General features: G+C 49.4%; 1 protein-coding gene across 4 annotated transcripts in view; it reads left to right on the top strand.

Moving 5' to 3' along the window:
• ITGA11 (integrin subunit alpha 11) overlaps positions 1-27,189 on the top strand; it is a 132,645-nt gene that overhangs the window by 57,189 nt on the left and 48,267 nt on the right. For all 4 annotated transcript variants that reach the window (XR_013395684.1, XM_015142554.3, XM_077939631.1 and 1 more), the window contains 7 exons: positions 8,483-8,583; positions 12,975-13,066; positions 15,990-16,104; positions 19,087-19,214; positions 20,360-20,508; positions 26,247-26,391; positions 26,869-27,034. Coding sequence is in view for 3 of the 4 variants with exons in the window: in XM_015142554.3 (XP_014998040.3) it covers positions 8,483-8,583; positions 12,975-13,066; positions 15,990-16,104; positions 19,087-19,214; positions 20,360-20,508; positions 26,247-26,391; positions 26,869-27,034 (896 nt within the window). In the remaining variant the exon portion in view is untranslated. The remainder of the gene's footprint in view (positions 1-8,482; positions 8,584-12,974; positions 13,067-15,989; positions 16,105-19,086; positions 19,215-20,359; positions 20,509-26,246; positions 26,392-26,868; positions 27,035-27,189) is intronic.

The following is a 27,189-nucleotide window of genomic DNA, read 5'->3' as shown; positions in this document are numbered from 1 at the left end:
CACAGTCTAAGGGGGGCATTGATAGACATTAACACAGAAATATGTCCACGTACAAAATAATTAAATGGAAAAAGCCTGTTACAGAACCACGTATGTAGAATGATTCCAGTTTTTAAAATGTGGATGTCCTCTAGGTTGTCTGCATCCCTGCTGCTATAGTAGTGTTCCATAGAAGGCTAGATTGAGAAGAGGAGGGAGAAGGCTTTCAGTTTTACTTTGGGCCGGGCACAGTGGCTCATGCCTGTAATCTCAGCACTTTGGGAGGCTGAGGCGGGCAGATCACCTGAGGTGAGGAGTTCGAGACCAGCCTGGCCAACATGGTGAAACCCTGTCTCTACTAATAATACAAAAATTAGCCAGCATTGTGGCTCATGCCTATAATCCCAGCTACTAGGGAGGCTGAGGCAGGAGAATTGCTTGAACCCAGGGGGCTGGAGGTTGCAGTGAGCTGAGATCCCGCCACTGTACTCCAGCCTGGGCAACAGAAGGAGACTCCGTCTCAAAAAACAAACCAAAACAAAAATATTACTTTGCACAGTTTTGCAACATGAACACTAGATAACAAATGTGTATTACCTTTAATAAAAAAGAATCACAGTTTTTAAATACATTAATACTTTTTTGAACCAATTAAAGTATTATTTATTACATATTTTCTTATGACCAAAAGAAATAAAACAAATTTTTCAAAAATAAATAGATAAAATCAATCTGGGTGAGCTAGATGGTCGGAGATGGCTGTGGTCATGATCCCCAGATACAGCGGAAGTTCCCAGGGTAGAAGTGCTGCTTCACTTGGCCAGAGGGCCTCCTACCTGCTTCCTTAGCAGATCCTTCAAACAGGGCTTCCCATCCTGCCTCTACACCCCAGAGATCTGCAGATTCCTGGGCCGTGTCCCAGACTGGCTGAGTCAGAACCTTCTGGAAGTGGGATTCAGGAACCTGCATTTGTACCTCCCCTGGCGATCCTGATGACCAGCAAGGGTGGAAACCACTGCCCCTTAAAACCCTGAAGGGTGAGCAGCCCAGGTATAATATTCAGCCCCTTTGGGTAGGTGAGAACACTGAGGCCCAAGGCAGTTAATGACCTTGTCTTCCCCTGCCAGAGCTTGCTCTATTCGCCCAGCTGGGTCAACTCATATTGGAAAACAAAAGCAAGCAGCTGGCAGCCAGTGGTCCCAAGCTACAGGCTACTGGGTCACAGGCATCCCACTAAGCCAGGTGATTCACCAGTTCATACAAAAACTGCATTCCAGGATCCACTCTGTGCCAGATGCTGTTCTGAGTGCTGGGGCATTTGTGGCTGCCCACTTGACCAGCAAGATCCCAGCTCCCTTGGGGCTTAAACCCTATAGGGAAATAAGGACAATGAAAAGTCATACAAAGAAACCAACATCGGACACTGCAAAGCACTTGAGGAATGCAAGGCAGGTTGGTGAGACAGAGAGTGACAGGTCTTCAGGAAAGGCCACTTTGGGGAGCTGGCCTTGGAGATGAGCCCTAGATGATGGTGGAGAGGACCCAGCTGTGCACAGTGTTTATAGCAGCCCAGGTAAAAAAAGAGAGGAGAACAATGAGGTGATACAGAGCCTCAGAAGGCGTGGTGAAGAGGGTGGATTTTGTTGGCATGAATCTGGGGCTTTGAGCCCAGTGAGAGTCACTGTGCCTCTGTTTCCCCCATATAAACACTTCTCATGCTTCTCAAACTTAAGCATGCATCAGTGTCTCCTAGAGGGCTTGTGAAAACACAGACGCTGGACTCCACCCCCCGTTTCAGCCTCTGTGGATGGTCTGGGGGAGGGTCCAGGGAGAATTCTCTTTCTTAAGGGAGGGTCAGTCATTTTGTTCCGTTCTGCCCTTCCACTGATTGGATGAGGCCCACCCACATTAGAAAGGGCGATTTGCTTTCCTCAGCCTACAGATCTAAGTGTTAATCTCATGCAAAAAACTCCCTCACAGAAACACCCAGAATGATGTTTGGCCATATATCTAGGCACCCTGTGGCCCAGTCAAGTTGACACATAAAATTAATCATCATGTATAGGTCCCTGTTTAAAATGCACACAAAGGCTTCCAGTGTCTGATAGGACTTTATGGAGGGAGAATAAGGGGGTCTCATTTCCCCAGCCCCCACAAGGCCAGGCCTCACCAGATGTGTGAGCCCAGGTGAACCACAATCCCCTGCAGTCAGCCCAGGAAGACCTGAAGGTGCCAACTTCTCCCCTTGGGCAGATCCTGGGCCAGATTCTCCATCTACACCCAACCCCCAGTCAGGGCAGCCCTGGGGCCCCCACCGGGCAGGCATTTGGACTTGCTGCGCTCAGCGCTTCCCCAGCCCCATCTTGAACCCATTAGCCACCAAATTCACAGGGGCTGGAGGAGATTCCATTTTCCATGGAGAGAGAGGGAGAGAAAGGCCTCACTAAAGGAATAATCTCCCTTTGTTCCCTCGAGCTCTCGGCTCCTCCAGTGAAACCCCTCCCTGATGCCCCTATCTAATTTCAGAAAAGGAAAATGAAACCAGGAGAAAAAAGAGACAAAGGGCCCGTGTGGGTTTAAGGGGGCGGGGGCTGTGCTGAGAGAAAGGAACAGGTGAAGAAGGAAATGGGGTGAGAGAGGAGAGAGGTGAGAGGCCCCTGTGGGGACAGGCCCTGCTGGCCTTAGAGAGGGCAGACCTCACTCCTCTCTGGGCACTGAACTTTCCAGTTCTTCACAATGAGAAAAAGAGCACAGGACGTGGAATCCTGGCTGTGAAACTGATCAGTGTCTCTCTACACGCTCATCACACCTACATTCTGAGCCTCAGACACAAACTGCTCTGCCAGCCCCAAAGCTGTCCTGGAGATCAAAATCAAGTGCAATTAAATTGCATTGAAAGTGATTCATTCAAATGAAAAGGATAACCAATGATAATTGGATTTCCTGGGATGTGAGGTTGAGGCTTTGCAGAGGGAGGCTATGAGGCCCGTCAGGGAGGGGATTGAACCCACATTCTTCCCTTCCTAGGCAGTCCATGCCAGCCTCTGGTCCTAAGACCTCCTCCAGAGGCAGGCCCATCCTTGGAGGTCCCTTCTTCCTTCCCCCAGCATCCAGTGAACTCAATTCATGCCCTTGGGCTCATTTCATCTGCTAGGGAAATAAGCTGCTCCCGCCTGCCTCAGCAGACATAGCCTGTAAAAGTCTGACAGGGCCTAGAGCCACAGCCCTTGCCTCTGGGCTTTCTGCCCTCCATGGCTTGGGGGAAGCACTACCCTGGGAGTCAGGACACCACGTACTAGTCTAGCTCTGTCACTGCCTGCTCTGAGGCCTCAGACACAGCACTTCTCATCCTGGCCTTGGATCCCACATTTGAGGCTGGCCCAAGGAACCTGCGTGTTTCCTCCCAGCTCTGATGATCTCTAGGCCTGTTACCAGGTAACCAGAAACATCTGGAATGCAGGGCTCCCTGTCTAAGCAGCTGTTGTAAGTGGGATGCACATAGGACAAAAGGGTTTCTGTTCCCACAAGTCTGGGCCAGGGGAAAGTTCTATGCATTCACTTAAACAAGAGAGAAATAATATACATCGTGCTGGCGATTCCACCCACCCCTCACTCAGTAAGTCCAGGCCCCAGGTGGAGCATGAGCTAGGGGATATGAATCTGCTCCTCCCTCATTGGTCTTGGTTGCCATGTTTTTCTTATAGCATAATAACATATGGAATTTCTAAGAGTAATTTTAACTATGTGCACTTTTTTGCCTTGTACGCTCTAAACATTAGGATGTTTTCAGTTATAAGTACCTAAAACCTCACAGACTTACTATGCAGTAAAAGGTAGTCATTGTGCCTATGTCTGAAAAGTCTAGTGGTAGTTAGGCTTCAGGTACAGTTTGATCCAGGGGTTCACAGCATCAGCAGGACTTCAGCTCCTTCTCTTCATGCTTCTCTCAGCTCTCCTGCTGTCCTTGTATCAGCTCATACCCCTCATCATCACAAAGTGACTGCCAACAGTTCCAGGCCTTGCATTCACTCACTACGGCATCCAGAGAAAAGAGACCACCCTGATCCCTGCATCCCAAGCACAAGTCTTGAGATTCACTTTGATTGGGGAGGTTTAAGTCTTTGGCCCACCCTGACTCAATCACTGCAGCTGGGGAATAAACTGTCCTAACATGAGCTATGTGCTCCATCCCTGCGACTACGAATACAGTCAGATTCCCTGGATCCTCAAACAGAAATGAATACTGTTGAGAAGGAGGAAATGGAAACCAGGGAAGCAGTCAACATTGACTTTAGCACGGAAGCTGGGTCACTCCATTGAACTCCTATGCATGGAAAGTACTCGATTTCTCAGCAACCCTCTTTCCAAGGATTGAATTCAGGGGCTTCTCTTAGGCCTGAGGCAAAGCCAAAAGCTCCCACAGTTGCTCCTGCTGCAGACTGTCTTACAGAAGGTTAGGTCGGTCACTGGGCACCTCTTTGCTGAGTGCCTTCAGGATCACCCTACGCTGGTGCAGCAGGGCAATCCAGGACACCTCAGACCTCAGGGAATCATGACACTACAACATTGGCCACACCAGACAGCAGGGATTACATGCCAGTTTATATGAGAAAGGGCAGGGTAATCACCAAGGGCTTCCTGGAGCAGGTGGGAATTTATGCTGGATTTTAAAGGGATGGTCTCCAGGGTGGGATATACACACACCACAGGGACTGTGCTGGACAATATACTGGAGTACAGAAATAAAATAATGTGAGTTCTATTTAGGTTTATATTTTATCTGAAAAAAATAGAATTACTAACATTTAATATACAGTGAATTAAAATTGGACCGTTTATGCTGGTATAATTTACACATACACTTACACATAATTAGGGGTACATGTCGTCTTTTTTCTTACAGGAGATTGAATTTTAAGTTTAGAGACCAAAACTGCCTGGAAGAATGGAGCTGAGGATAAGCAGAATTCAGGATGAGTCCCCAAAGGGCCTTGTTGGAGAGGGTGAGGTAGAGTCAGGTGGGAGGGCGCTGGAGCCAGGGGGCCTTTGTCTTAGCCTGGGTCGGGCAAGGAGCCAAGGAGCCCAGCACAGAGCAGGGCCATGTCCAGCCTTCCACAGTGGCAATCTCCACAGCGAGCATCCTCTCTCGGCAAGCCCCTTCTTAGAGGTTGGTCACCAGGGAAAGGGTCCTACAGGGCTGTGGCTGGAATGCCTCGTGCCCATTTTCCCATCCACCGAAGCCCTGCTCCCTGCGCCTCTGCAGGAAGAATGCTGGGAGCCCGCAGCCGGTGACTCACAGCACACAGCCCATGGAAAGGGCCGGATGCTCACAACGACCTTTGGGGTTTGCCGTGCCGTCTGGTGCCCACGCCAGGAGGTATAGGGTATCAAGCCCCCGAGAGGCGCAGCAGGCCCTGAGGCTGCAGATGGCTATATAAGGCTGAGGCCACAGGGGGTGGCAGGGGCTGCCAGACCCCAGGCAATTTGGCTGGTCTCAGTGGTGACGTGAACATTTTCCCTGCGCTTCGGCAGTTATCCCCTCAAACTGAGACTGAATCATGTTCTCAAAACCTCAAGCCCAACAAGCACACGTAATGCCCAGACTCAAGAATAAAGAGAAGGGCTGACCCAGGCCCTCCTTTCATGGCAAAGAAACATTTGAGACAATGCAGAGGAAGCGGTCCCAGGAGAACTCCAGTCCCGGCTCTGCCACAAACCAACTCTGAGGCTGGGTCAGCTCCCCTCCTGGGGCCTCGGTTTCTGCATCTGTATTATGGGGACAGTGAGCACTGCTCTCCTACCTCGTGAAGTACTATGGACTCCCAGAGAAATGAGGTCTGGGAGAGTGGAGATGGGACCCAGGGAATGGCCCTTGTTCTTTGAAAAGGACAAAACCGGTCTCATTGAAAATTCGAGGTCTCAGTGACTTAGTGAATTTACTGCCAGATTGTCCCATCTCAGCCACTGCCAGGACACATGACTTCTGGGAAGTCACCAGTCTTTGCACATAGCTTGCCTAGATATGGCCCCTTCTGTTTCTCGTTGCCTTTTTTTTTTTTTTTTTTTTTTTTTTTTTTTTTTTTTGAGATGGAGTCTTGCTCTGTCACCCAGGCTGGAGTACAGTGGCATGATCTCTGCTCACTGCAATCTCCTTCTCTTGGGTTCAATCGATTCTCCTGCCTCAGCCTCCCAAGTAACTGGGATTACAGATGCCCACCACCACACCCGGCTAATTTTTTTGTATTTTTTAGTAGAGACGGAGGTTTCACCATGTTGGCCAGGCTGGTCTTGAACTCCTGACTTCAGGTGATCCACCCACCTCAGCCTCCCAAAGTACTGGAAGTACAGGCATGAGCCACTGCACCCAGCTGGCCATGGCTTTTCTAATCTAGAACATGCTGCACCTGATTTTCCCAGAGGCATCCTGAGAGGTGCTCCTCTATCCAGCAAAAGTGCCCAGGAGGACCGTGTCCCTCAGGAAAACTTGGACATGCGTCAAGTTAACCTTGAAAACTGGAGCAGCCCCAGAGAAGTAAGCTTAGAGCCCAGGGTTCTCTTACTGACCTTTTTCTTCCTTTGTCTCACTTTCCCTCTCTCTCTCTCAAGGATGGAGCAGCCTCGACCACACAATCACTTGCAGAATTAAGTAGCCAAAAATCACCTCGTCTAGACAAACAGATTTTATGGGTCCAATTAATTTCTGCCAGTCAAAAATAGGCAGGCTTAATAAGGGGATATATATAGAATCTGCCAGCATCTGGCTCCCCAGGGGAGAAACCTCAGCTCTTATTTCATAGACGCTTAATTTCAAACAGAGTTCTGTTAACTTCCACTTCAGACCTAGCTTTCCTTCCTGACAGTGTCAAGGTGGACCAGGGCAGGGGGAGCAACGGACCACAAGAAGCCACTTAAGTCCCGTGCAGCCCGAGCCTCCCAGCCACCTCCTCCCAACCATCTAAGTCAGCTGGCGTGCGGTAGCTTCTTTGGGCCATGTCACCAGACAGTGGGAAGCTGCTGGAAGAGCAAGGTTAAAAAGCTCCAGAAAGTCCCACCTGTCCCTGTGTGCCAGATCCCGCCATCATCTGTTCTCTATCCCTCGGGATTGAAAGCCTTTCAGGGCTCTTGTGGGCTGTGGTGTCCCCTCCCACACAGTACCACTGTCCCTGGGGAGGGTTACTGTTCTTAGCCACTGTTAGTATATGGCCTGAGTAGAGAACTAGACCGGCACCCAAGGCCTAGAGGACCCCAGGTGTGCCAGAGTCACGTGCCTCAGACCCAGTGGGCAGGTCAGAATCTTGGGACACTTTGGGCCCCCGTGATGGGGCTGCTTTCTGCTGGGTGGGAGATGAGGCATAGAGGGCCCTGGGGAGCACTAAGGACAGGACCGGGGGACCCTCCAGTCTGAGGTAGAACTCTCCCCAGCATCAAGGGGGGTGAGTCCACAGCCACACCTCCAAGGTCACAGGCTTTTCCTCCAGGGCACGGCCACCGGGGCTTGGCCGGGCCAGGAAGGAGTGGCTGCTCACTTTTCCCTAGATACATACAAGTAAGTAAGTCAGGTGCATTAGCTCCTTAGGGCCGCCATAACAGATGATCACAACCTGGGTGGCTTAAAACAACAGAAACGCATTCCCTGAGTCCTGAAGGACGCAAGCCTGAATTGCAGCAGCACCAGGTCCACACTCCCTCCGCAGGCTCTAGGCGAGAATACTTCCTTGGCTCTTCCAGCTTCTGGTGGCCCCGGGCACTCCTTGGCTTGGGGTGGCATCTCTCCTGACTCTGCCTCTGTCTTCTCAGGTCTCTCTTCTCCTCCATGTCTCTCCTCTGTGTTTCCTCTTCAGGACACTTGGCATTGAATTTAGGGCCCACCCAGATCATCCAGGATGATCTCAACTCAAGAACCTTAACTTAGTTACATCTGCAAAGACACTTTCTCCAAAGAAGGTTGCAAAGGCATAGGCTCAAGGCAGGAGCCCCCGCTGCACGGCAGCTTCTGCCCACTGGCTGCCTTGTCCACTCCGGGGCACCAGCTTAAAGATTTCCCTATAAGATGAAGAATGAGGCCCCTTTCAGGTAATGATAGATGGTCAAGACTCTGTGGTTCCAGAAACATCATTCCTTTGTCAGAATGACTTCCATTACCACTCTCTTGTCGTTTGACAAACTCATATTCATCCTTTAAGACCCAGCTCAAACATTGTCCCCTCCTCCACCAGGGATTTGCCTCCATCCCATTTGTTGCGGAGCCCGTGTGGTCTTCATCTCTGTACCTAAGCAAGGGCCTAGAATGGGCCACAGGTCCCATGACTTTATGCTGAAAGCCCAGCATCCCTCCCCTAGGGGGGACAGTGGTCCCAGCCTGAGGATCTGCATGTGTTCACACCTCCAGGGTTCCCTCCCACCCTCCCCATCCAACTTCACTCCACACTGCCCACCAGGCTCCATCCTTGCCGGGAAGGAGTACCTCCCCCAATGTCTTTGCTCATCTTCTCTTCCTTCCCAGGCTGGTCGTGGGCGCCCCACTGGAAACCAATGGCCACCAGAAGACAGGAGACGTGTACAAGTGTCCAGTGATCCACGGGAACTGCACCAAACTCAACCTGGGTAACGTGGGCTGGTGGTCTCTTCACAATGAGGCCAATGGTTGTCCAACACAAGGCAGGCTCTGATGCACGCCCATGTCCACGGTCACACTGACTCCTTCCTGCTACCCCACGGGGTGACCCAGCTGATGTCACCGCCCCCACATTCCACATGAGGAAGCTGAGGCCAGGGAGAGGAGGCAACTTTCCCACAGCCACACAGCTTGCCAGGGGCCCACCAGGAATCAACCCAGGCCCTAGCTGTCCCAGGCCATTCCTCTTTCTGACTCAGCCACTGCCCTTCCACTCAAAGTTTTCTCTCCCAGGAGAAAGAAAAAGGACTTCTGGTCTTCTTCCTGATTTTGAAATAATAACAACAATAGCTAACATTCAGATATCTCAGATAATGTTCACCATGTGTGAGGCACATTTGGACTCATTTAATCCTCGCAACACCCATATGGGATTTAACCATTTAACAGTTGGGAAATGACAGCATACAGAGGTGAGGGGACCTGCCCGGGGTCACTCAGCTCACAAGCAGCAGGGCTTGGAGTCCAGTCCATGCAGGCTATGGCATCCCTTTAACCACCAAGCAACACTGTGCTTCGGAAGTGCAAGCCTTTCCTCCCTGAAGAGCTTTCAGGCATATTCTGGAACAGGGAGATGCTGCGAACAGCCCCCAGCCTCCGAAGCCCTCCTAAAATCTACTCGTGTGTGTTTGCATGCGTGTGTGTGTCTGCTTATGTGTGTGCAAACATGTGTATCCACTAAGCACACACGCCAGTCCACTAAAGTGCTCCCACTTGTCCTAAAGGTCAGACAGCGGCTGGACCATTGCTTGCTCTGCTCGCAGAAGGGAGAAAAAGCTGCATTTTGGCTGACAAGCTGCAATTCTAGGCTTTGCCCTGGAGGACTGGCCTTCCCTAGGACGAGGACCCTGGGCCTTCCTCCTTCGAGGAGGGGGGCCCCCATCCCAGAGCAGCGGGGTGGGGCTCCCTGGGAGATGGCGGATGGGAAGGGCAGCAGGATCCCATGGGAATGGCAGAGATTCAAGAGATAAGCTGATGGATGAAAAGGTCAGCATCCAAGAGAAAGCCCAAAGAACTCCCCAGGGCAGCCAGCTGTCTGTCACATGGTCCCGGAGGCTCCCGCTGTCCACATCTGCGTCAGCGCCATGGGTGGGAAGTTGAAAACCCAGCACAGCTGGGGCCCAGTGAGGAAATTGTGAGGAAATTGTCTAAGGGAAGAGGGTGCCTGGTGGGTGGCGTATGGTTCCAGGTCATCAGCACCCTGAGAGCACAGGCTTCTGAAACTGGCCATGCTGGAGTCCCCTTCCAGCTGTACAGTTTCTTCGCCGTGTGTCCACGGGGAGTTCACATCCTCTCTCTGAGCCTCAGGTTACTCATGTGTAAAGCAAGGAGGCTGGAATCAACAACCCTTAGGATCCATTCTGGGTCTAATCTGTTCCCGAACTTTTAATGGGCACCTAGCATGTTCCAAACACTGTACTAGTTGTTAGGGATATGGCGGGAACAAGAGGCCAAGGGAGGGGAAGGTAATAGGGTAGGCAAATTAGGAAGCAGGATAATTTTAGGCAGGGATTAATGCTGTGCAATAAACCAGGTGCTGTAATAAGAGTGGCTAGGGGGCGGTGGAAGTGGAGAGGGATTTCTACCTTAGCAAGGTGGTTGGGGAAGCCCTCTCTGAGCAGGTAGTTCTTGAGAAGGTTATAGGTCGGGGTGGAGCACTCCAGACAAAGGAGGATCAAGTGCAAAAGACCTGAGGTAGGAACAAGTCTGCCCTGTTGGAGAAGATAAAGAAAGGCCATGTAGTTGGGACAGAGGCAATGAGGTTGAGAGGTGGTGGAAGAGTGAGCCCTCTGCTCAGGGCCTCAGCCACCGAGAGAAGCTTCTGGTCCAGGCAGGGACGTGGATTCGTGAACCAATCTTTTTTTTTTCTCTGTTGCAATGTGGACCCCATTTCTCTCCAGAGGGAGGAGGAGGCATAAAGCCATCAGACCCTGGAAAACATTTTTGAGCTGGGGCACAAGCCCAGGAGGCAGTGGGTAGCAAAGTGAGTTGGGACAGAGGAAAATTACTCTTCATTTGAGGTGTGGTTCTCTCTCTCCCACTGAGAAGAAAATGCATGGCAGAAAGAACATCTGTCAGTTTCGCCCCACAGTGGAAAATGCAAGGCTGGGAAACCCGAGTCCTGGGTTTTCCTACGGCCATTCCAGGCACTGGGCAACACGGTGCCAGGAATGTTCTTTCTTCTTTCTCCAGGGAAGGCTAAGTGGGTGTCAGTCATTCACACCTCAGTGGGAAAGACTCCACCACTGGCACTGTCCCTCCAACACCTGGATAAAGTCAGGGTTTTCAATGAGGGGCGGGGGCTGGGCGAGGTGATGTGATTCTCAAAGCCAGGCCCTGCGTGGGGAGAGGCTTGGGCCCAGGACCCTCACCCATACGTGCTGAGGAAGGCGTGAGTCTCTCCCACTCACAGAGGGGTAGGGCAAAGCAGGACTTGAACCTGAGTTTGTCTAACTGCAACACAGGGATCTTTCCTCCCCTGCCCCTCTGTCTCAGCCAGCTGCACAGTTTCACTACAAACATCAGTCCCAGGGGAGAGGGAGGAAAGAGAGAGGCAGGGTGGCGAGGGCTGAGCCCCTTAAATAATTGGAGGGCAGAATTCTAGCCAGAAGGGGGCGAGGGTTACCCAGTCCAGTGGAGCATGGAGCTGCCCCTCTAGTTCCCACTGCCACCATGATGCCATCAGATGGGAAAAAACACAGGACTCAGGATGAAACGTCACATGGTTTGGGCTAAAGATCTTGCTCTTTAATTTCCCAGCATGTAACCTTGTGGCAGTAACTAACCCTCTCTACACCTCGATGTTCTCATCTGTAAAATGGAAATGATGACGCCGGGTCTCCCAGGACCATGAGGAGTCCTGAAAGGGCAGGTGTGCGCGGTGCTTTGTAGATGATAAAGCATCTCAGAAACACCGGGGCTTTACTGTTATTTTCTCTCGTGCCTGTTTGGACAGACAAAAGAGAAATCAAGCCCAGTCATTCTTAGCACAGTCAAGAAGGGCAGATTTCAAAGGAGCCTTGCTTCAAACTGAGGAAAATCAAAAAGGCAAAACAACAAACACAGCTGCCTCCACCCTCCAGTGCACGAAACAGTCCGTGTCTGACAAGCTGGGCTCTGCCAGCGGCCCACCCCCAGACTCCCGCACCAGCTGGCCTTCCTGACCTGTGTGTCCTGGGAGCCAGGCCGACTCTTCACACTTCCAGTCACTGACACAGCGCAATACAACCCATTCTTACTTGAGGCCTCCTTAGAAATTATTCCTCCCATTGCTTGAGTCTGGAAGTTGGAGATTGCAGTGAGCCATGATGGTGCCACTCCACTCTAGCCTGGGTGACACAGTGAGACCCTGCCTCAAAAAAAAAAGAAAAGAAAAGAAAAAAGGGGAGAGAAAGGAAAAGAAAAGAAAAAGGAAAAGAAAAGAAAAGAAAAAAGAAATTACTCCTCCCCCAGGCAGGGAAGCCATCCAGAGCTGTTCACACTGCAGGTTAGGGCTGGCACACTCTAGCTCCCCAGCCTCTCCCACTCCCTCTTCCCGTACACATGTGTGTGCGTGCACACACATACTAACACACTTCTAGGGAATTCAGACTCACTTCCCTTCCTTCAATGGCCTCCAGGATGATCTGGTAAAACCTTAAGCGATGCAATTTTTTTTTTTTATTCTAATCTGCCACTGAGCCGACCCTCTCCCTACTCCCAGCTGGCTGATAACCCGGCTCCTAAGCACCTCTCTTGGCAGCCACCTTCAGAATGGCGTTCCTAGGCAAGGCCTGGTAGCTCTGGAAGGCTCTTGTTGAGTTGACTGTCTGTTACCCATGAGAGGGAGCTCTCTCAGCTGTCGCATGTTGGTTGTTCAGATGAGCAGAGAAGCGGGCGTGGAAAGAGTTGGGCACAGGACTGGTTATGTGTGGATGGGGGTCGACTTGGAGGAAAGCGTGGCAGGGGAACTGCACAGAAGAAGCCAGCCCAGGTGGGATGCCATGGCATGTTTGGGGGCACACGGGGGAGTGGGGCTCCAGTCGGATGGCTGGAGGAGGAAAAGCTGTGGGCTAGGAGATGGAAGGCTCGGTGAGTGCTTACTGTGTGACCTTGGGCAGGTCGTTTGGCCTCTCTGAGACTCAGTTTTCTCATCTCACAGGTAGTTGTGAGGAAGTCCTGAAAGTACATCTGGGGAAGGCCTTTTGTAAACCCTGAGAGCCAGAGGTCCCCAGGGCCAGGGAGAATCGGGGAGGCACCTCAGGTGACCAGACCAGCAGCAGGCTCTGGGCAGAGGGCGGGCAGGAGGGGACTGCAAGCTGAGCTTCTCCCCCCACCCCAGGAAGGGTCACCCTGTCCAACGTGTCCGAGCGGAAGGACAACATGCGCCTCGGCCTTAGTCTCGCCACCAACCCCAAGGACAACAGCTTCCTGGTAAGAGCCACCTGCCACTGCTTGCGGTCAGGAGAGGTGGGGGTGGAGGTGGGGAGGGGTGGAGCGTCTCCTTACACACCCTCATGTACATACTGTACACCCACTCTCCCACACTCCATCCAAGCTGCCTGGCCCTGCACGCTCCAGGAAGCAGCTCCCCCACCAGCTCCCTGCTTACGCCATTCTGGGTGGCGGGACCCTGGGTGTTTTGGCAGGGACAGTCCAGGCAGAAGACACAATTGAGCCCTGTTATGTGCATACCCCGAGGGAGGGAGGAACAGCCAGAAAAGGGAGAAGAAAAAATACAGATAGCCAACAAGTCTGATGGGGGACTGTCCCTTCCCTTGGGGAGCTAGTTGTCTGGGCTGGAGGTCAAATCTCTGCTCTAAGCTGGAAAAAAGAAGCAGGCTGCACCACATAACCAAAGAAGACTTGGAAGGGATGCCTTAAATAAGTAAACACAGATTTTCTACAGCCGAGGGAAGGGCTACAGAGCGACAAGCCGTCTCAACTATCCAGGATTAGATGAAGAAGGCTGGAGGAGGCTTCTGTTTTGTTTTTAAAGAGACAGGCCTTCGCAAGGAAGAAAGAAAAGGGGATGTCTGGGTTGAGGTGGTAGAAACATTCATTCATTTAAACAACGATGTTTCTGAGCACTTACCATAGTATGCGCTAAGCCCAGTGCTGGTCACTGCGATTCAGCAGTGAATAGAGACCCTGCCCTGCTGGAGCTTACACTCTGGTGGAAAGAGAGGCGACAAGCAAATGAGTAATGTCTAACAGGATGCTGGGGGACAGACAGCAGCAGGCCCTGCTTACAGGTCTCTATTCTGTGCCCAGGCAAGCACGTGTGGGTTCTGCACACAGTAGCGAGTGTGGGTGGCATGAGGGATTGGCACTGCCTGCTCCTTGCCACCACCTTGGAGTGGTGCCTTGAGTATGGGCAATGCTTGGGGTTCAAACAGGATCCTTCTGAGACTGATGGTTCCTAGAAACAGTTGCAAGAGAGGATTTCAGAGAAAATTTACCCCAGAAAGCCCAGTACAAATTACTGCCCATTTTTAGCTTGTGTCAGTCTTTGTTCTTGTGTATTTCTGCTGACAAATGAGACATCTGGGGCATGAATCACAAGACAAATTAGATCAGACAAATAAGACAAAAAGATAAGAAGATGACTGGGATGCAAGGGGACTTGAGTACACAGTGGCTCTGCCAGGGAAAGTCATGAGGTGCCTTGATGTATATTTAGCCCATAGCCCTTCATTAGCCATAACCAGGGGCAAAGCAGGACCCCTGGCCCTATCCACACACATATCCATCAGGGGCTTTGTCTCTACTCCCTTTTCCCTCTCAGCCTTCTTGTCACATTTCTTCTTCACAAGGTGGTATGAAGGTCTGAGAGGAATGGTGTGATATATTCTCTGGGGCCTCTGTGAGTAGGTTAATCCTTGGTTTATAAATAGTCACATATTCATTGAATCACTCATCAGTCCATTCCCCCCTCAACAATTCATTCCTCCATTCATTTATCCAACCATCCATGCATTCATCTACCCATCTGTCTACACATCCATCTCCCATGGAATCATCCATCTTTCCATTTATTCCTTCCTGCATCCATCCATCAACCTCCATCATCTATCTATCATTCATCCACCCATCAATTCATCATCCATCCATCCATCAACCATTCATCATCCATCCATCTTTCATCCACTTATTCATTCATCATCCATTCATCCATCATCCATCCACTTATCCATTCATCTATCTATCCATCCACCCATTCATCCATCCATCCATTATAATTCATCCACCCATTCATACATCATCTATCCATCCATCATCCATCCACTTATCCGTCCATCATCTATCCAACCATCATTCATTCACCCATTCATCTATCATCTATCCACTATCCATCATCCATCCATTATCCATTCATCTATCTGTCCATCCATCCACATCTATCCATCATCCTTCCATCCATCTTCCATCCATTTATCCATCCATCCATTCATCATCCATCTATCCATCATTCATCCATCCAACTACCATCGACTTATCCATCCATCATCTGTCTATCCATCCACTTATCCATCCACCCATCTGTCCATTCTTTATTCCCGACCCCCCCCCAACTTCCAAACATTACGTAGAGCAGCTTCAACAAAGTACACACATAAAACATAACCTTTAAGGTCTGGGCTTAAAAATAAAGTAATTAAAGAAGGGGATTGGAAGTAGAATACTTACTCACCTAAACCAAAGGAAATTACAGCACAAAATTAGCTCTGGGTTTCCTGATAGCAATGGAAGCATGGAGCTAAGCTTTCATGTTTAATGACTCTGAGAAGAACTCATCACTCGGTCCTTCAATGGGGACTGACATCACTGTTTTTGGTAGAACATTTCACAGAAAGAATACAGACATTCTTCTCTTCCCCTGCCCCGATATGAGCCATGGCATGTTTTTGGGACCCAGTCCTAGAACTTTGCCCAGGAAGGCCCTTCAGGCGACCTCTCAGACAGAGGAGTTATTCTAGTGACCCTTGAAGGGTTCACACCCACGAATGAAAAGGCTTCCCCAGATCCTGTGTGATGGATGGGTGAGTGGGGTGGACAGGTAGCGTGAGGAAGTATCATATTCCTAAATGATGAAATGGAGAACGGGGCCTTGAAAAAACAATGAAAGAGACTCCAAGATTAGTTTTTTCTCCATTAGACCTGAAACCAAAGGAACTAGTACACATTGCAGCAAGAGAGAGTTCAGTTAGACCCAAAGAAGACCCCTCACCCCCTCACCCCTCAGATAGGAGAAGTCTGTCTTGGGTTATGGAGGATGGGACTGGGCTTCAGGCCATTGGACCCGGATCCTCTCTGAGGCCCCTCACTGACTAGGGGTCTGCACTGTCCTCCCCAGGCCTGCAGCCCCCTCTGGTCTCACGAGTGTGGGAGCTCCTACTACACCACAGGGATGTGTTCAAGAGTCAACTCCAACTTCAGGTTCTCCAAGACCGTGGCCCCAGCTCTCCAAAGTAAGTGGTTTCAAATCTGCAAGCTCAAGCTGAGCAGTGGATGGTCCAGAGAGACTTGGGCCCTGAGCACCACAACCTGTGGCTAGAAAGCAGCATTTGGACTCTAGCCCTGCCCCGCCCCAGCTCTCCGAATGACCTGGAATGTATCACTCCATCTCTCTGGGCCTCTGTGGGAGTCATAATCCTGGCCTCCCTCTCCCAAGTGTGATAGTGAGGAACAAATGAGCTAAGGTTTCAAAGACAGTCCCGGCCTCAAGGGAGGCTCACTGTAGAAACCCTGGGTATATAGGAGGTTACCTGGTGAGCACATGCAGCAGACAAGCTGTGCACTGCACAATTCTGGGGGAACTGTTCGCTTAGACTACCATGTGAATGGCGCCTCCTGATGTTGCACAATGCAGCAGCCCTGTAGGTGAAGGAACAGGGAGAACAGAAATCTCCTTGGTAATAGTTCCACCAAACTAGTGCTCCTGGACAGCAGGGAGTTCTGTCCAGTTCGTCCAGAGCCTCATGGAACGTAAAACCTCTTGTTCATTGCCCACCCACCAAGAAAATCGGGGGAATTACTGCTCAGACCCTGCCTCCCACAAGCCCAGACTTCTTGGCTCTGAGCCTCACTGTTTCCTCTGCACTAAATACCATCACCCAAGCAGCTGCTGCCTGTTTTATGGAGGGTTCGGGAATTAGCACCTCTGGCTTGCCGGCAGCTGCCCTCCAGACAACAGGGCCCAGTCAGTGGGGCCTGGGGAAGGGAGTAGGAGGAAGCATCAATCCAGTAGGGGCAGAAAGGTGGTCCTCCTGAGGGACAAGGAGACGTGGATTCTATTTACACAAAATGACAGAGGAAATGGCAGAGCCACAGCACAGGAGGAGGCCTGAGGTCAGGGTACGTGAGGGGTCCACTGGGAAATGTCACCACCTCTAGAGCTAGTCCCTCCAGGCCAAGATGTGACCATCCTACGGTCCCTGAACCTCATGTGGTGGAGGCCTCCTCACCTGGCTGACCAGCAGCTTTGCTCTGAAGCTTATCAAATGCAGATTCCAGGGCACCCCCACGTAGGTCCTAATTCAGTAGGAGTATGTGCATGCGTGTGTGCATGCGTGCATGTGAGTGTGTGTGTTTTTAAGCTCCCCAAAGGAGTGTTCAGTCATGTTTAGGAAGCCCTCAAGCCAGTTTGTTCCCAAGGTGTCTTAAAAAGAAAAATTTGAAATTGTAATAAAGAAATCAGCAATAATAAATACATTCTAATAATAAAGCTGGCTTAAAAATAAAAATAAAGATAACCTGTTAAAAGATTATGAACTCCTCCAAATCAAGGCATTTCTGTCTTGGTCACCCCCACTGCCGCCTGCACCATGCAGAGCTCCAGCACATAGCAGGCGCTCAGTCCACGTGTGTAGAGCCGAACTAAACCAGAACTGTATGAGGCTCTGCCAGGCCAGGAGTGTCAGGTCATCACATGCTGTACACAGTACACAGATGGGACAAGAAGTGGCGGAGCATTCAAGTTGCCCAAATGCTTCTAAAATGCTCTGCTAAACACAAAGCCTGCAACAGGCGTCCCAACCCAAAGCCACCCCCACCTTCCTCTGTCTGCTCAGCACTGACTTCGACATAGTGCCTCTTCGAAATGCAAGAATTACTGGAACAGTTAACACACAAAAGGTTCATGCAGCATTGTTATAAAGTGGATTTTATAACAGTATAAAAACTCGCCAATAAAAATGAGCAGATGCCCAGACGCAGAGTGTATGCAATATTTCAAAGTAACTCCAACAGCTGACAAACAGAAATAAATTACTTAGATTTTAAAAGAGGAGGGGGTTTTTTTACGTTTGTTATGGCCAATGTTTTGTTAATTTTCTTTGATGATTTTCATCATTCCTTTTAATTTGGTTTTTTTGTTTATTTGTTTGTTTTGTTTTGTTTTTGAGGCAGAGTCTCACTCTGTCACCCAGGCTGGAGTGTAGTGGTCCGATCTTGACTCACTGCAACCTCTGCCTCCTGGGTTCAAGCAATTCTCATGTTTCAGACTCCTGAGTAGCTGGGATTACAGGTGTGCATCTTGACTCCTGGCTAATGTTTGTGTTATTAGTAGAGAAGGGGTTTTGCCGTGTTGGGAAGGCTGGTCTCAAACTCCTGACCTCAGGTGATCTACCCTCTTCGGACTCCCAAAGTGCTAGGATTACAGGTGTGAGCCACCACTCCCAGCCTAATTTAGTATTAATATTACAAGAGCATGAAGCAACCTTTATATTCAGAGGCAGAGATAATGGCATGAGAGCTTGACCTGATGATATCAGTACCATATTAACTCAGTGGTTTCCTTAAAAAAAAAAAAAAGTGAAACCATGATCAGCTCAGATTTACTGAGCATTTGCTTTGTGCTTGGCCCTTTAGAAGCATCTTCTCATGAGTTTTTCTAGGCAACTCTTTACTATCATTGTGCCTGTTTTACAGAAGAGAAAACTGAGGCTGAGCGGTTTCGTGACTGGCCCTAGGTCACACAGCTAAGGAGTGCCAAAGCCAGGAGGCAGTGTGATGCCACATCCCACATTTCTAGCCATGACATCATATTTCCCTCCTAAAAGAAGAAATCCATTCATTAGGGCTGTGAGTGGTAAAATGCCGCCTGCTCATCACAGCAAAACAAACGATAACAAGGTACTGATTTGAGCAGTGCTGGCTGCCTCGGAAGCATTGGCCAATTGGTAGTGGTCAGTCCCTGATTAGGAATAGAAGTGATCAGGCTTAATTTAAGCTTTGTTCAAACAGCCAGCAGAGTGGTGGGACATAGCCAGGACTTCCTGGGCTCATTCACGTTGCCCAGATAAATGTCCAGCCCAGGGACAGCTTCCCAGCCCAGGGAATCACACACGTGGAGCAGAGTCATTCATTTGTCCTTTGAACAATCGTCCAGAGTATCAGAGACTCGCAGACACTGCTCCTTGGGTAGCCATAACCATGTCCCCACTTCCCAGGGTGCCAGACCTACATGGACATCGTCATTGTCCTGGATGGCTCCAACAGCATCTACCCCTGGGTGGAGGTTCAGCACTTCCTCATCAACATCCTGAAGAAGTTTTACATCGGCCCAGGGCAGATCCAGGTGAGCATCTCTTGGGCCCTCTTCTGAACAGGGCCACCCAAACCGATGGCAGGTACTGCCTTAGGTCTAGGCGAGATCTGCGTGTGCACAAAGGAGGTGTAGGTAAGAGGACAGAGGTAGTAGGGCCAGCCGGCACCAGGGCGCTGCAGCTCAGGACACTCTTCTCCAGTGCAGCACATCAAATGACAGTTTGGGGGAGGGCTCATTCACGGGTCAGACACAACACACCACCTATGAAGACTTAGACAAGCTAAAAAGTGAGAAGGAAGGTGGGAATGGTTGAGTGGATGCTAGAGCCCTGTTGAGTGAGGCACAGAGGAGAATTAGACATATAGATCGTGGAGGGAAGATGGCAGGAGAGGAGGTAAGGGCTGCTAGGTTCATATATCTGAAATGCTGCCTGGCTAAAGCAGAGGTAGATTCATTCCTTTTTATTCTGCCTGAGTGAGGACTAATGACTAGAAGTTATTAGATGGCAGATTTCAAGTCAATCTAAGAAATTATTTGCAACAATTAGGGCTGTTAAAAATGGAGTGGACTTTCTCATGAAGTAATGAGTTCCCCACCACCAGAAGATCATCCTTTAGGGTATCATGGGTGAAAATCCAGCATTAGAAGGGCACATGTGCCAAATAAACTCTGTGGGCTCATCCAATAGGAACGTTTCATTGTTCTATTCCTACCATAGGTCTTGAAGCTTTTTGTTTATTTTGAAGCTATTAATATTGTCATTATTTTATCATCCATGGGGACAAAAGAACCTCTTCTCTAACAAGTTTTAAGGAACCTCAGTTTTGGAGTTTGGTAAACACTGTGACCTTCCACCCACACTGTTTGTAATATTTTGTACTTAGATTCTCTGCTCCGCTTTTGTTTTCCTAAGAAAGAAGCATAATTGTTGGGCCTTTCTTTCAATCACAAAGTCTCCATTCTCTATATGCACCCCTTCTTGTGCCATCAAGCTGTCCATTCATTCCCAGAACTTTGCAGAACCTACTTCCCTTTGGCTGTGGTTACTTTCTTGCAAAGGTCCTCAGCCCTCCTGCCTCCTGAATTATCACACAGAAACTCCCGGGGATCCTCACTCTCAAATTCTAAGTTTCAGGGGATCAAAATGTTCTGTTGCCCTCTCCTCTACCTTGCAGGTTGGAGTTGTGCAGTATGGAGAAGATGTGGTGCATGAGTTTCACCTCAATGACTACAGGTCTGTAAAAGATGTGGTGGAAGCTGCCAGCCACATTGAGCAGAGAGGAGGAACAGAGACCCGGACAGCATTTGGCATCGAATTTGCACGGTAAAAAAAAAAGTAGAAGAATTATAGTTATCTATTGCCATGTAACACACTACCACAAAATTTAGTACCTTGAGACAATAATTTCTTAATTCCTCAAAATTCTGGGGTTTGGCTGGGCTCAGCTGGTTGGTTTTCTCTTGGGTCCTCTCAGGTGGTTGCAGTCTGGTGTCACCTGGATCTGCTGTCATCTAAAGGTTCTCACGTGACTGGCAGTTGTTGCTGGCTGTTGGCTGAGAGCTCAGCTGGGACTGGTGACCTGAGCACCCACATGTGGCCATGTGGCTTGGTTTCATTGTGGCATGGCAACTGGAGTTTTAGAGAGAGCATCCCAAGAGTGAGCTTTCCAAGAGACCCAGGCAGGACCTGGGAGACTGCCTGTAACCTGGTCTCGAAGTCCCAGAATATGACTTCTGCCACATCCTATTAGTTGGGCAAGTGACTGAGCCTAGCCCAGATTCAAGGGGAAGGGAATTTGGTTCTGCCTTGATGGATGAATAGTGAGGTCATTTTGCAGAAGAGCATTTAGGATGGGGGATATTGTTGCAGCCAACTTTGAAAAATAGCTTCTGCCACAGACACTCTATAAGAAGTAGGTTCTGTGAGGGTGGGGTCTTCTTATGGAGAGTTAGTCATCAATGGAGTAGAAAGAACGCAGTCAAATCTGACACCTGAGACTGTAGAGTAGTGAGGCTGATTCCTTAAAAATCACACCAGAACTTGGCCAGGCGTGTGGCTCACACCTGTAATCCTAGCACTTTGGGAGGCCAGGGCAGGCAGATTGCCTGAGCTCAGGAGTTTGAGACCAGCCTGGGCAACATGGTAAAACCCCATCTCTACTAAAATACACACAAAAAAATTAGCCAGGCATGGTGGCATGCATCTGTAGTCCAGCTACTTGGGAAGCTGAGGCAGGAGAATTGCTTAAACCCAGGAGGCGGAGGTTGCAGTGAACCAAGATGGTGCCACTGCACTCCAGCCTGGTGACAGAGCGAGACTCTGCCTCAAAAAAATAAAAAATAAAATAAAATAAAATCACACCAGAACTCACTCATCCAGATAAATGTTATCCCTAGATGTTGTCCGTGCAAAGTCTGCATGCTTATTCCAGTAATGTTGTTGCTCAAAACATGGTGGTCATCCCCCCACTGAAATTAGCCAATTTTAAAGGCAATGCCACAGATCTCTTGAGCTAAGACCTAAACTCATAAGATGACTGTGTCAAAGGCATTTAGATTTTAAATATCTAAATGTTACACCTATAAATACGAGTTCTGCTACATTTGTTGAGACCACAGACCTGTTACCTTATGATCCCACCTTATGTAGGGTTAGCTGATGTGTTTTTAAAAAATCCACAATGTAAGAGCTATTGAGGCCAGGTGCAGTGGCTCAGACCTGTAATCTCAGCAGTTTGGGAGGCTGAGGTGGGAGGATTACTTGAGCCCATAAGTTTGAGACCAGCCTAGGCAAAACCATGAGCCCTCGTCTCTACTAAAAAAATACAAAAATTAGCCAGGCATGGTGGTGCATGCTTGTAGTCCTAACTATTCAGGAGGCTGAAGTGGGAGAATCACTTGAGCCCAGGAAGCAAAGGCTACAGTGAGCCAAGATCACACCACTGCACTCCACCTAGGCAACAGAGCCAGACCCTATCTCAAAAAAAAAAAGAAAGAAAAGAAAAAAAGAACTATTCAGTAGTATCGTGATTTCGTGTGCTCAAAAGATTAAGATTTTTCCAACCTCATAACTCTTTACAATTAAGTCATTGCTCAACTAGCGTGTTTCTGTTTGCTGATAAAACTCACTCAAGCTTTTCCTAAAGGAGCATTTCTCCATGTGAAGGTGGCTCTCTTATTCATCCTTACAAGGAATGGTCCATTTTTCTGCTTTTGTTTTGCCTTTTTCGGGGTAAGACTTGAGACTCCAGCAGGCCCTTGTGAAATGACTGGGGCAAGGAAGGCAGCCCATAACCACCAGCACTCACTTTCTCAGTGTGAAGCTAACTGACTCATACAGGAATAAAACCCACTATTTGGACCTGACTTTACAACTCACCAACCTCAGGTCAATTATTTGTGTGTGACTCACCAGGTAGTTTGAACCATCCCTGACTCATAAGCACTGCTGAGGTTGCAATCTTCACCTCAAATGAAGGTCGAAATTCTGATCTTCCCAACTTGCCAAATTCAAGTCCCAAACTACAGCTGGTGCCTTTTAAGGTGAAAGGTTTTCTGTCCTCACTCAGTTTATTCTTAATGCATTTATTTTTCCTACGCTCCTTCGAAAGGGCAAAGATTCAGGCCATGAACATGAGGGCTTATAAAGATATCGATAACCTGTGGGTCCTGGCTGTGGCAGCTCACAGTCTGATGGGAGGGCTGTGACAAGTGTTCACCCTAACCCTGACTCAGTGAGGATGAGAGAGGGAGAGGCCCCCATGGAGGGGCCAAGGAGAACTGCCAGGAGGAGGCGGCACTGCACCTGTCCTGGGAAGACCCTGGGATTCCAACAAAAACAGGTGAACAGAAGATGTGCCACACAAGACATTCCACCCTGATGCCAGCAGAGGAGAGGGAAAGTCAAGGAACATTTGCATTCAGAGATGCACTCCTCTTGACCACAGCAAGGGGTTCATGTTGGTGGGAAGTGAGCCATGTAAAGATGGTGAGAGTGATGATGTTGTAGTTAAAACCAGCATGGGTGGCCATAGCAGGTTCTTGAGTAGTAGAGTGTAATCACCAGATATACACGTTAAGAAAATGAGCCTGGCAGCTATGTACAGCAGGGAAGTGGAGAGGGCCCCTGAACAACGTGGTGTGATTCTACCTTTGGCCACATAACACTTTATTGAGCATCTACTATGTGCCTCTCACTATTTTAGGCACCAGGGCTAGATCAGTGAACAACATAGGTACAAATACTGTGCCCTCGTGAGCCGACATTCTAGAGAGAGAGGCAGACAATAAACAAATAAATAAATAACATAGCATAGTAGAAGGAGATGAAAGTTATGGGGAGAATGAAGTGTGGTAGGGGGAGTGGAGCAGTTGCAGAGGGCAGGTACAGAATCAGCATGAACAGGGCGGTGAGGAAAGGCTTCCCTGATGGATGACCTTTGACTGGAGATTTGAAAGGAGTTGAGGGAGTTGTTGGCAAGCAGATGGCTGGGAGGGAACAGCTCAAAGGTTTGGTGTGCCTGAGGACTCCAGACCATCGAAGAGTCCAGTGTAGGTGGGGGTGAGTAAGCAGGACCAGAGGCTAAGAGAGGAAATGGGCCAGATTTCAGAGGGCTTAGGGAGCTGTTGTGAGAACCTGGGCTTTCCCCGAGAGAAAGAGGAACCTGTGCAGGTTTTGAGCAGAAACAAGTTATGACGTGGCCTCAATCTCCATGGGCCACTCTGGTTTCTAGGCCCATGGAGCCTGTTGTTAGTATACAGCTCTCACTGCTCTCAAGGAATGTATAATCTAATTTACAAATGAACAAATCCAAGTCCCTTTCCCAGTGCAAAATCACAATTTAAAATCTGATGATTCATGCTGATATTCACACGATTACAGATTCATATGACATTCACACTATTCCACTCTATGGAAATATGATCCTGACATTTTTCTTGGCTCCATATATAATAAAACATGTTTTGCTCCTGCCATGCTTTTTTGCAGGGCATTTTATTCCTGGGCCTGGCCCTTCCATGCAGTCACAGAAGCATCTAGAATCTCCCTGGAAAAAATAGCAGAGTTCTCCTGCTACTGGGTTGAGCTTGAGCTCAAAATCTGCTCTCGTCATGTGGCACATGCTTCTGCAGGCTTCAGTCCACAGCACATACTAAAATTAGTGGGTTTTTTAAGGCAACATATCCAGCATATTGGAGCACTGCTAAGAGAATGGCGGATGTTTTTTCTCTTTGCTGGTAGTTTGAAGATGTTCTAAACTAATTTATTTCAGCTTTTGCAAATTCCTCAACTCCTAAATCATATGCATCCGTTCCTCAGTGTGCTATGTAAGAAGAGATACCTGAGATACCAAAGCCATGTGGCTCTTTAACCTGTCACTACAGAGCTTAAATCTGTGGCCTGTCCTGCCTTGCTGTGGGTCAGACTCATGAGGAATAACCTCAGAGTCTAAGAGTTTAACATTTATTTTTAGATCCTTATTGGCAAATTATAACTTCTGGGCCAGACTCCTCAGTGAGACCATGTCTATACCCCTCAGAACCTCATGGTCTGAAGGAAGGCAGGCCACAGGGACACTAAAAGCCAGTGGTGATTTGGGAGCCAGTTTTTCACACTTCGTAGCCCGATGGCCCGCTACAAGAGCCTGTCTGCCAGGTTGACGGTCGAGGTGCCAGCCCTGCTGTCCCCTGGGCTGGATTGCCTGATAGGTGGGCTGAGCTCATGCTCCGGATACTGAAAACAAAATAAAAAGTGAGAAAGAGAAATATTTGTCATGAATTTGATATTTAATGTTTCCCAAAATAGAATCAAAGCAATCCTTGTGAGGAAGCCAGAGCTCTGTCAGGCCTCATCGCACGTATTTTATGGGTCAATGTTGTCTGGATGCCGAGTCACCCTGGCACATCCTGTTTTCAGTACGAAGGAAAGTGAGTCTCAGCTCTGGATGCTCACTAGAACGTTACAAAATACTGGTGCCAGCCCGGCACGGTGGCTCACAGCTGTAATCCCAGCACTTTGGGAGGCAGAGGCGGGCGGATCACTTGAGGCCAGGAGTTCGAGACCAGACTGGCCAACATGGCAAAACCCCATCTCTATTAAAAATACAAAAATTAGCCAAGCGTGGTGGCACAGGCCTCTAATCCCAGCTACTTAGGAGACTGAGGCACAAGAATCGCTTGAACCTGGGAGGAAGAGGTTGCAGTGAGCTGAGATTGTGCCACTGCACTCTAGCCTGGGCAACAGAGGGAAACTCTGTCTCAATTAAAAATAAATAAACAAATAAAAATACTAATATCCAGGCCACCATCCCAGAGATTCCAATTTCAGGGGTCTGGCTAAGGCCGGGCATCAACAGTTTTTGTTTGTCTGTTTGTTTGTTTGTTTTGAGACAGAGTCTTACTGTCACCCAGGCTGGAGTTCAGTAGCGTGATCTCGGCTCACTGCAACCTCCGCCTCCCGGGTTCAAGCAATTTTAATCCTCAGCCTCCCGAGTAGTTGGGATTACAGGCGCATGCCAACACACCCGGCTAAGTTTTGTATTTCTAGTAGAGGCAGGGTTTTGCCATGTTAGTCAGGCTGGTCTCGAACTCCCGACCTCAGATCATCCGCTCACCTTGGGCTCCCAAAGTGCTAGGATTACAGGCGTGAGCAACCACACCCGGCCAAGAGGTTTTAAAGGCTCGCTCCACAAGATGCCAGTGAGCAGCTGGAGTTGTGAACCACTGACTTAATGCCTCTAAAGGTTGTCACCTGCCCTGAACTCCCCTCCCAGGTCCACCTCATCCCTTTGGCCTGCCCAAAACAGCAAGGTCAGAACTCCAAAGGAGCTTTTCAACATTTCATTTAAAGACAACAGATCTAAGAACCTTCTGAGCAGCTGGTGAAAGAGTAGCTGTGGCCATCTCAATCCAGCTACTTTTTTGGTTCGAGGTCCTGGCACCTGTTGGGTTGCCCAAGGGGCACTTAGTCCTGGTTTCTGTGGCCGCCCCTCTGCAGGAGCATCAGGGGCTGCCCCAATCCCACTTCTTTCTCATGACCCTGCCCCTGCGCTTGGCTTCCAGCTCAGAGGCTTTCCAGAAGGGCGGAAGGAAAGGGGCCAAGAAAGTGATGATTGTCATCACAGATGGAGAGTCCCACGACAGCCCAGACCTGGAGAAGGTGATCCAGCAAAGCGAGAGAGACAATGTAACAAGATATGCGGTGGCCGTAAGTCCTGGCCCGCCCAAGGGCTGCTGATGGTCTCTTAGAGGCTTTGCCATCAAATCCCCGGGGACTCCAAGGGACTAGTTCCAGGCAGTATCACAAGTGTCCAGGCCCTCAAAAGAGCCTCCCATTTCATCTTCTAAACAACAAGTTGAGAATCTTTCTGCGCTGCTCTGGCCTATCCACAAAAGCTGTGGGTTTGGGTTGCCCCGCTATCCATTGCCAGGGAGGGTCTGGAACCTCAGAAAACTAGAACACACCTCCAAACCTCTCAGCTCCCAGACCCTAGCTTAGCACAAAGGCTTTATCTTGTGCCTAAAGGAGAGTCCATTCCACACGCAAATGGCATCACGAGGAACTCTCATGGCTACCGGCCCTGGCTCCAGCCCACCCTGGGGTCCCCGGGGTCTAGGCCGTGTGGTGTATGGGAATGTCTGTGCTATGTTCTGGTTTGTGGTTCCTGCCCCTGTTCCCTGGCAGGTCCTGGGCTACTACAACCGCAGGGGCATCAATCCAGAAACTTTTCTAAACGAAATCAAATACATCGCCAGTGACCCCGATGACAAGCACTTCTTCAATGTCACTGATGAGGCTGCCTTGAAGGACATTGTCGATGCCCTGGGGGACCGAATCTTCAGCCTGGAAGGTGAGCAATGCATGCTAAGAGGGGATCCACTCTCTCCTGGGCTTATATCAGGTAAACTCCACAGAGCACAACCCAATCCCATAAAACGGAATGGCTTAGCAAAAGTCTTCCATAAAAATAAATGCCAGGCCAGGCGTGGTGACTCACGCCTGTAA

Source organism: Macaca mulatta, chromosome 7 (assembly GCF_049350105.2).
Source record: "Macaca mulatta isolate MMU2019108-1 chromosome 7, T2T-MMU8v2.0, whole genome shotgun sequence".
NCBI classification, from domain to species: Eukaryota; Metazoa; Chordata; class Mammalia; order Primates; family Cercopithecidae; genus Macaca; species Macaca mulatta.
Note: the sequence above shows the minus strand (reverse complement) of the source record. Positions and strands in the feature narration are given on the sequence as shown.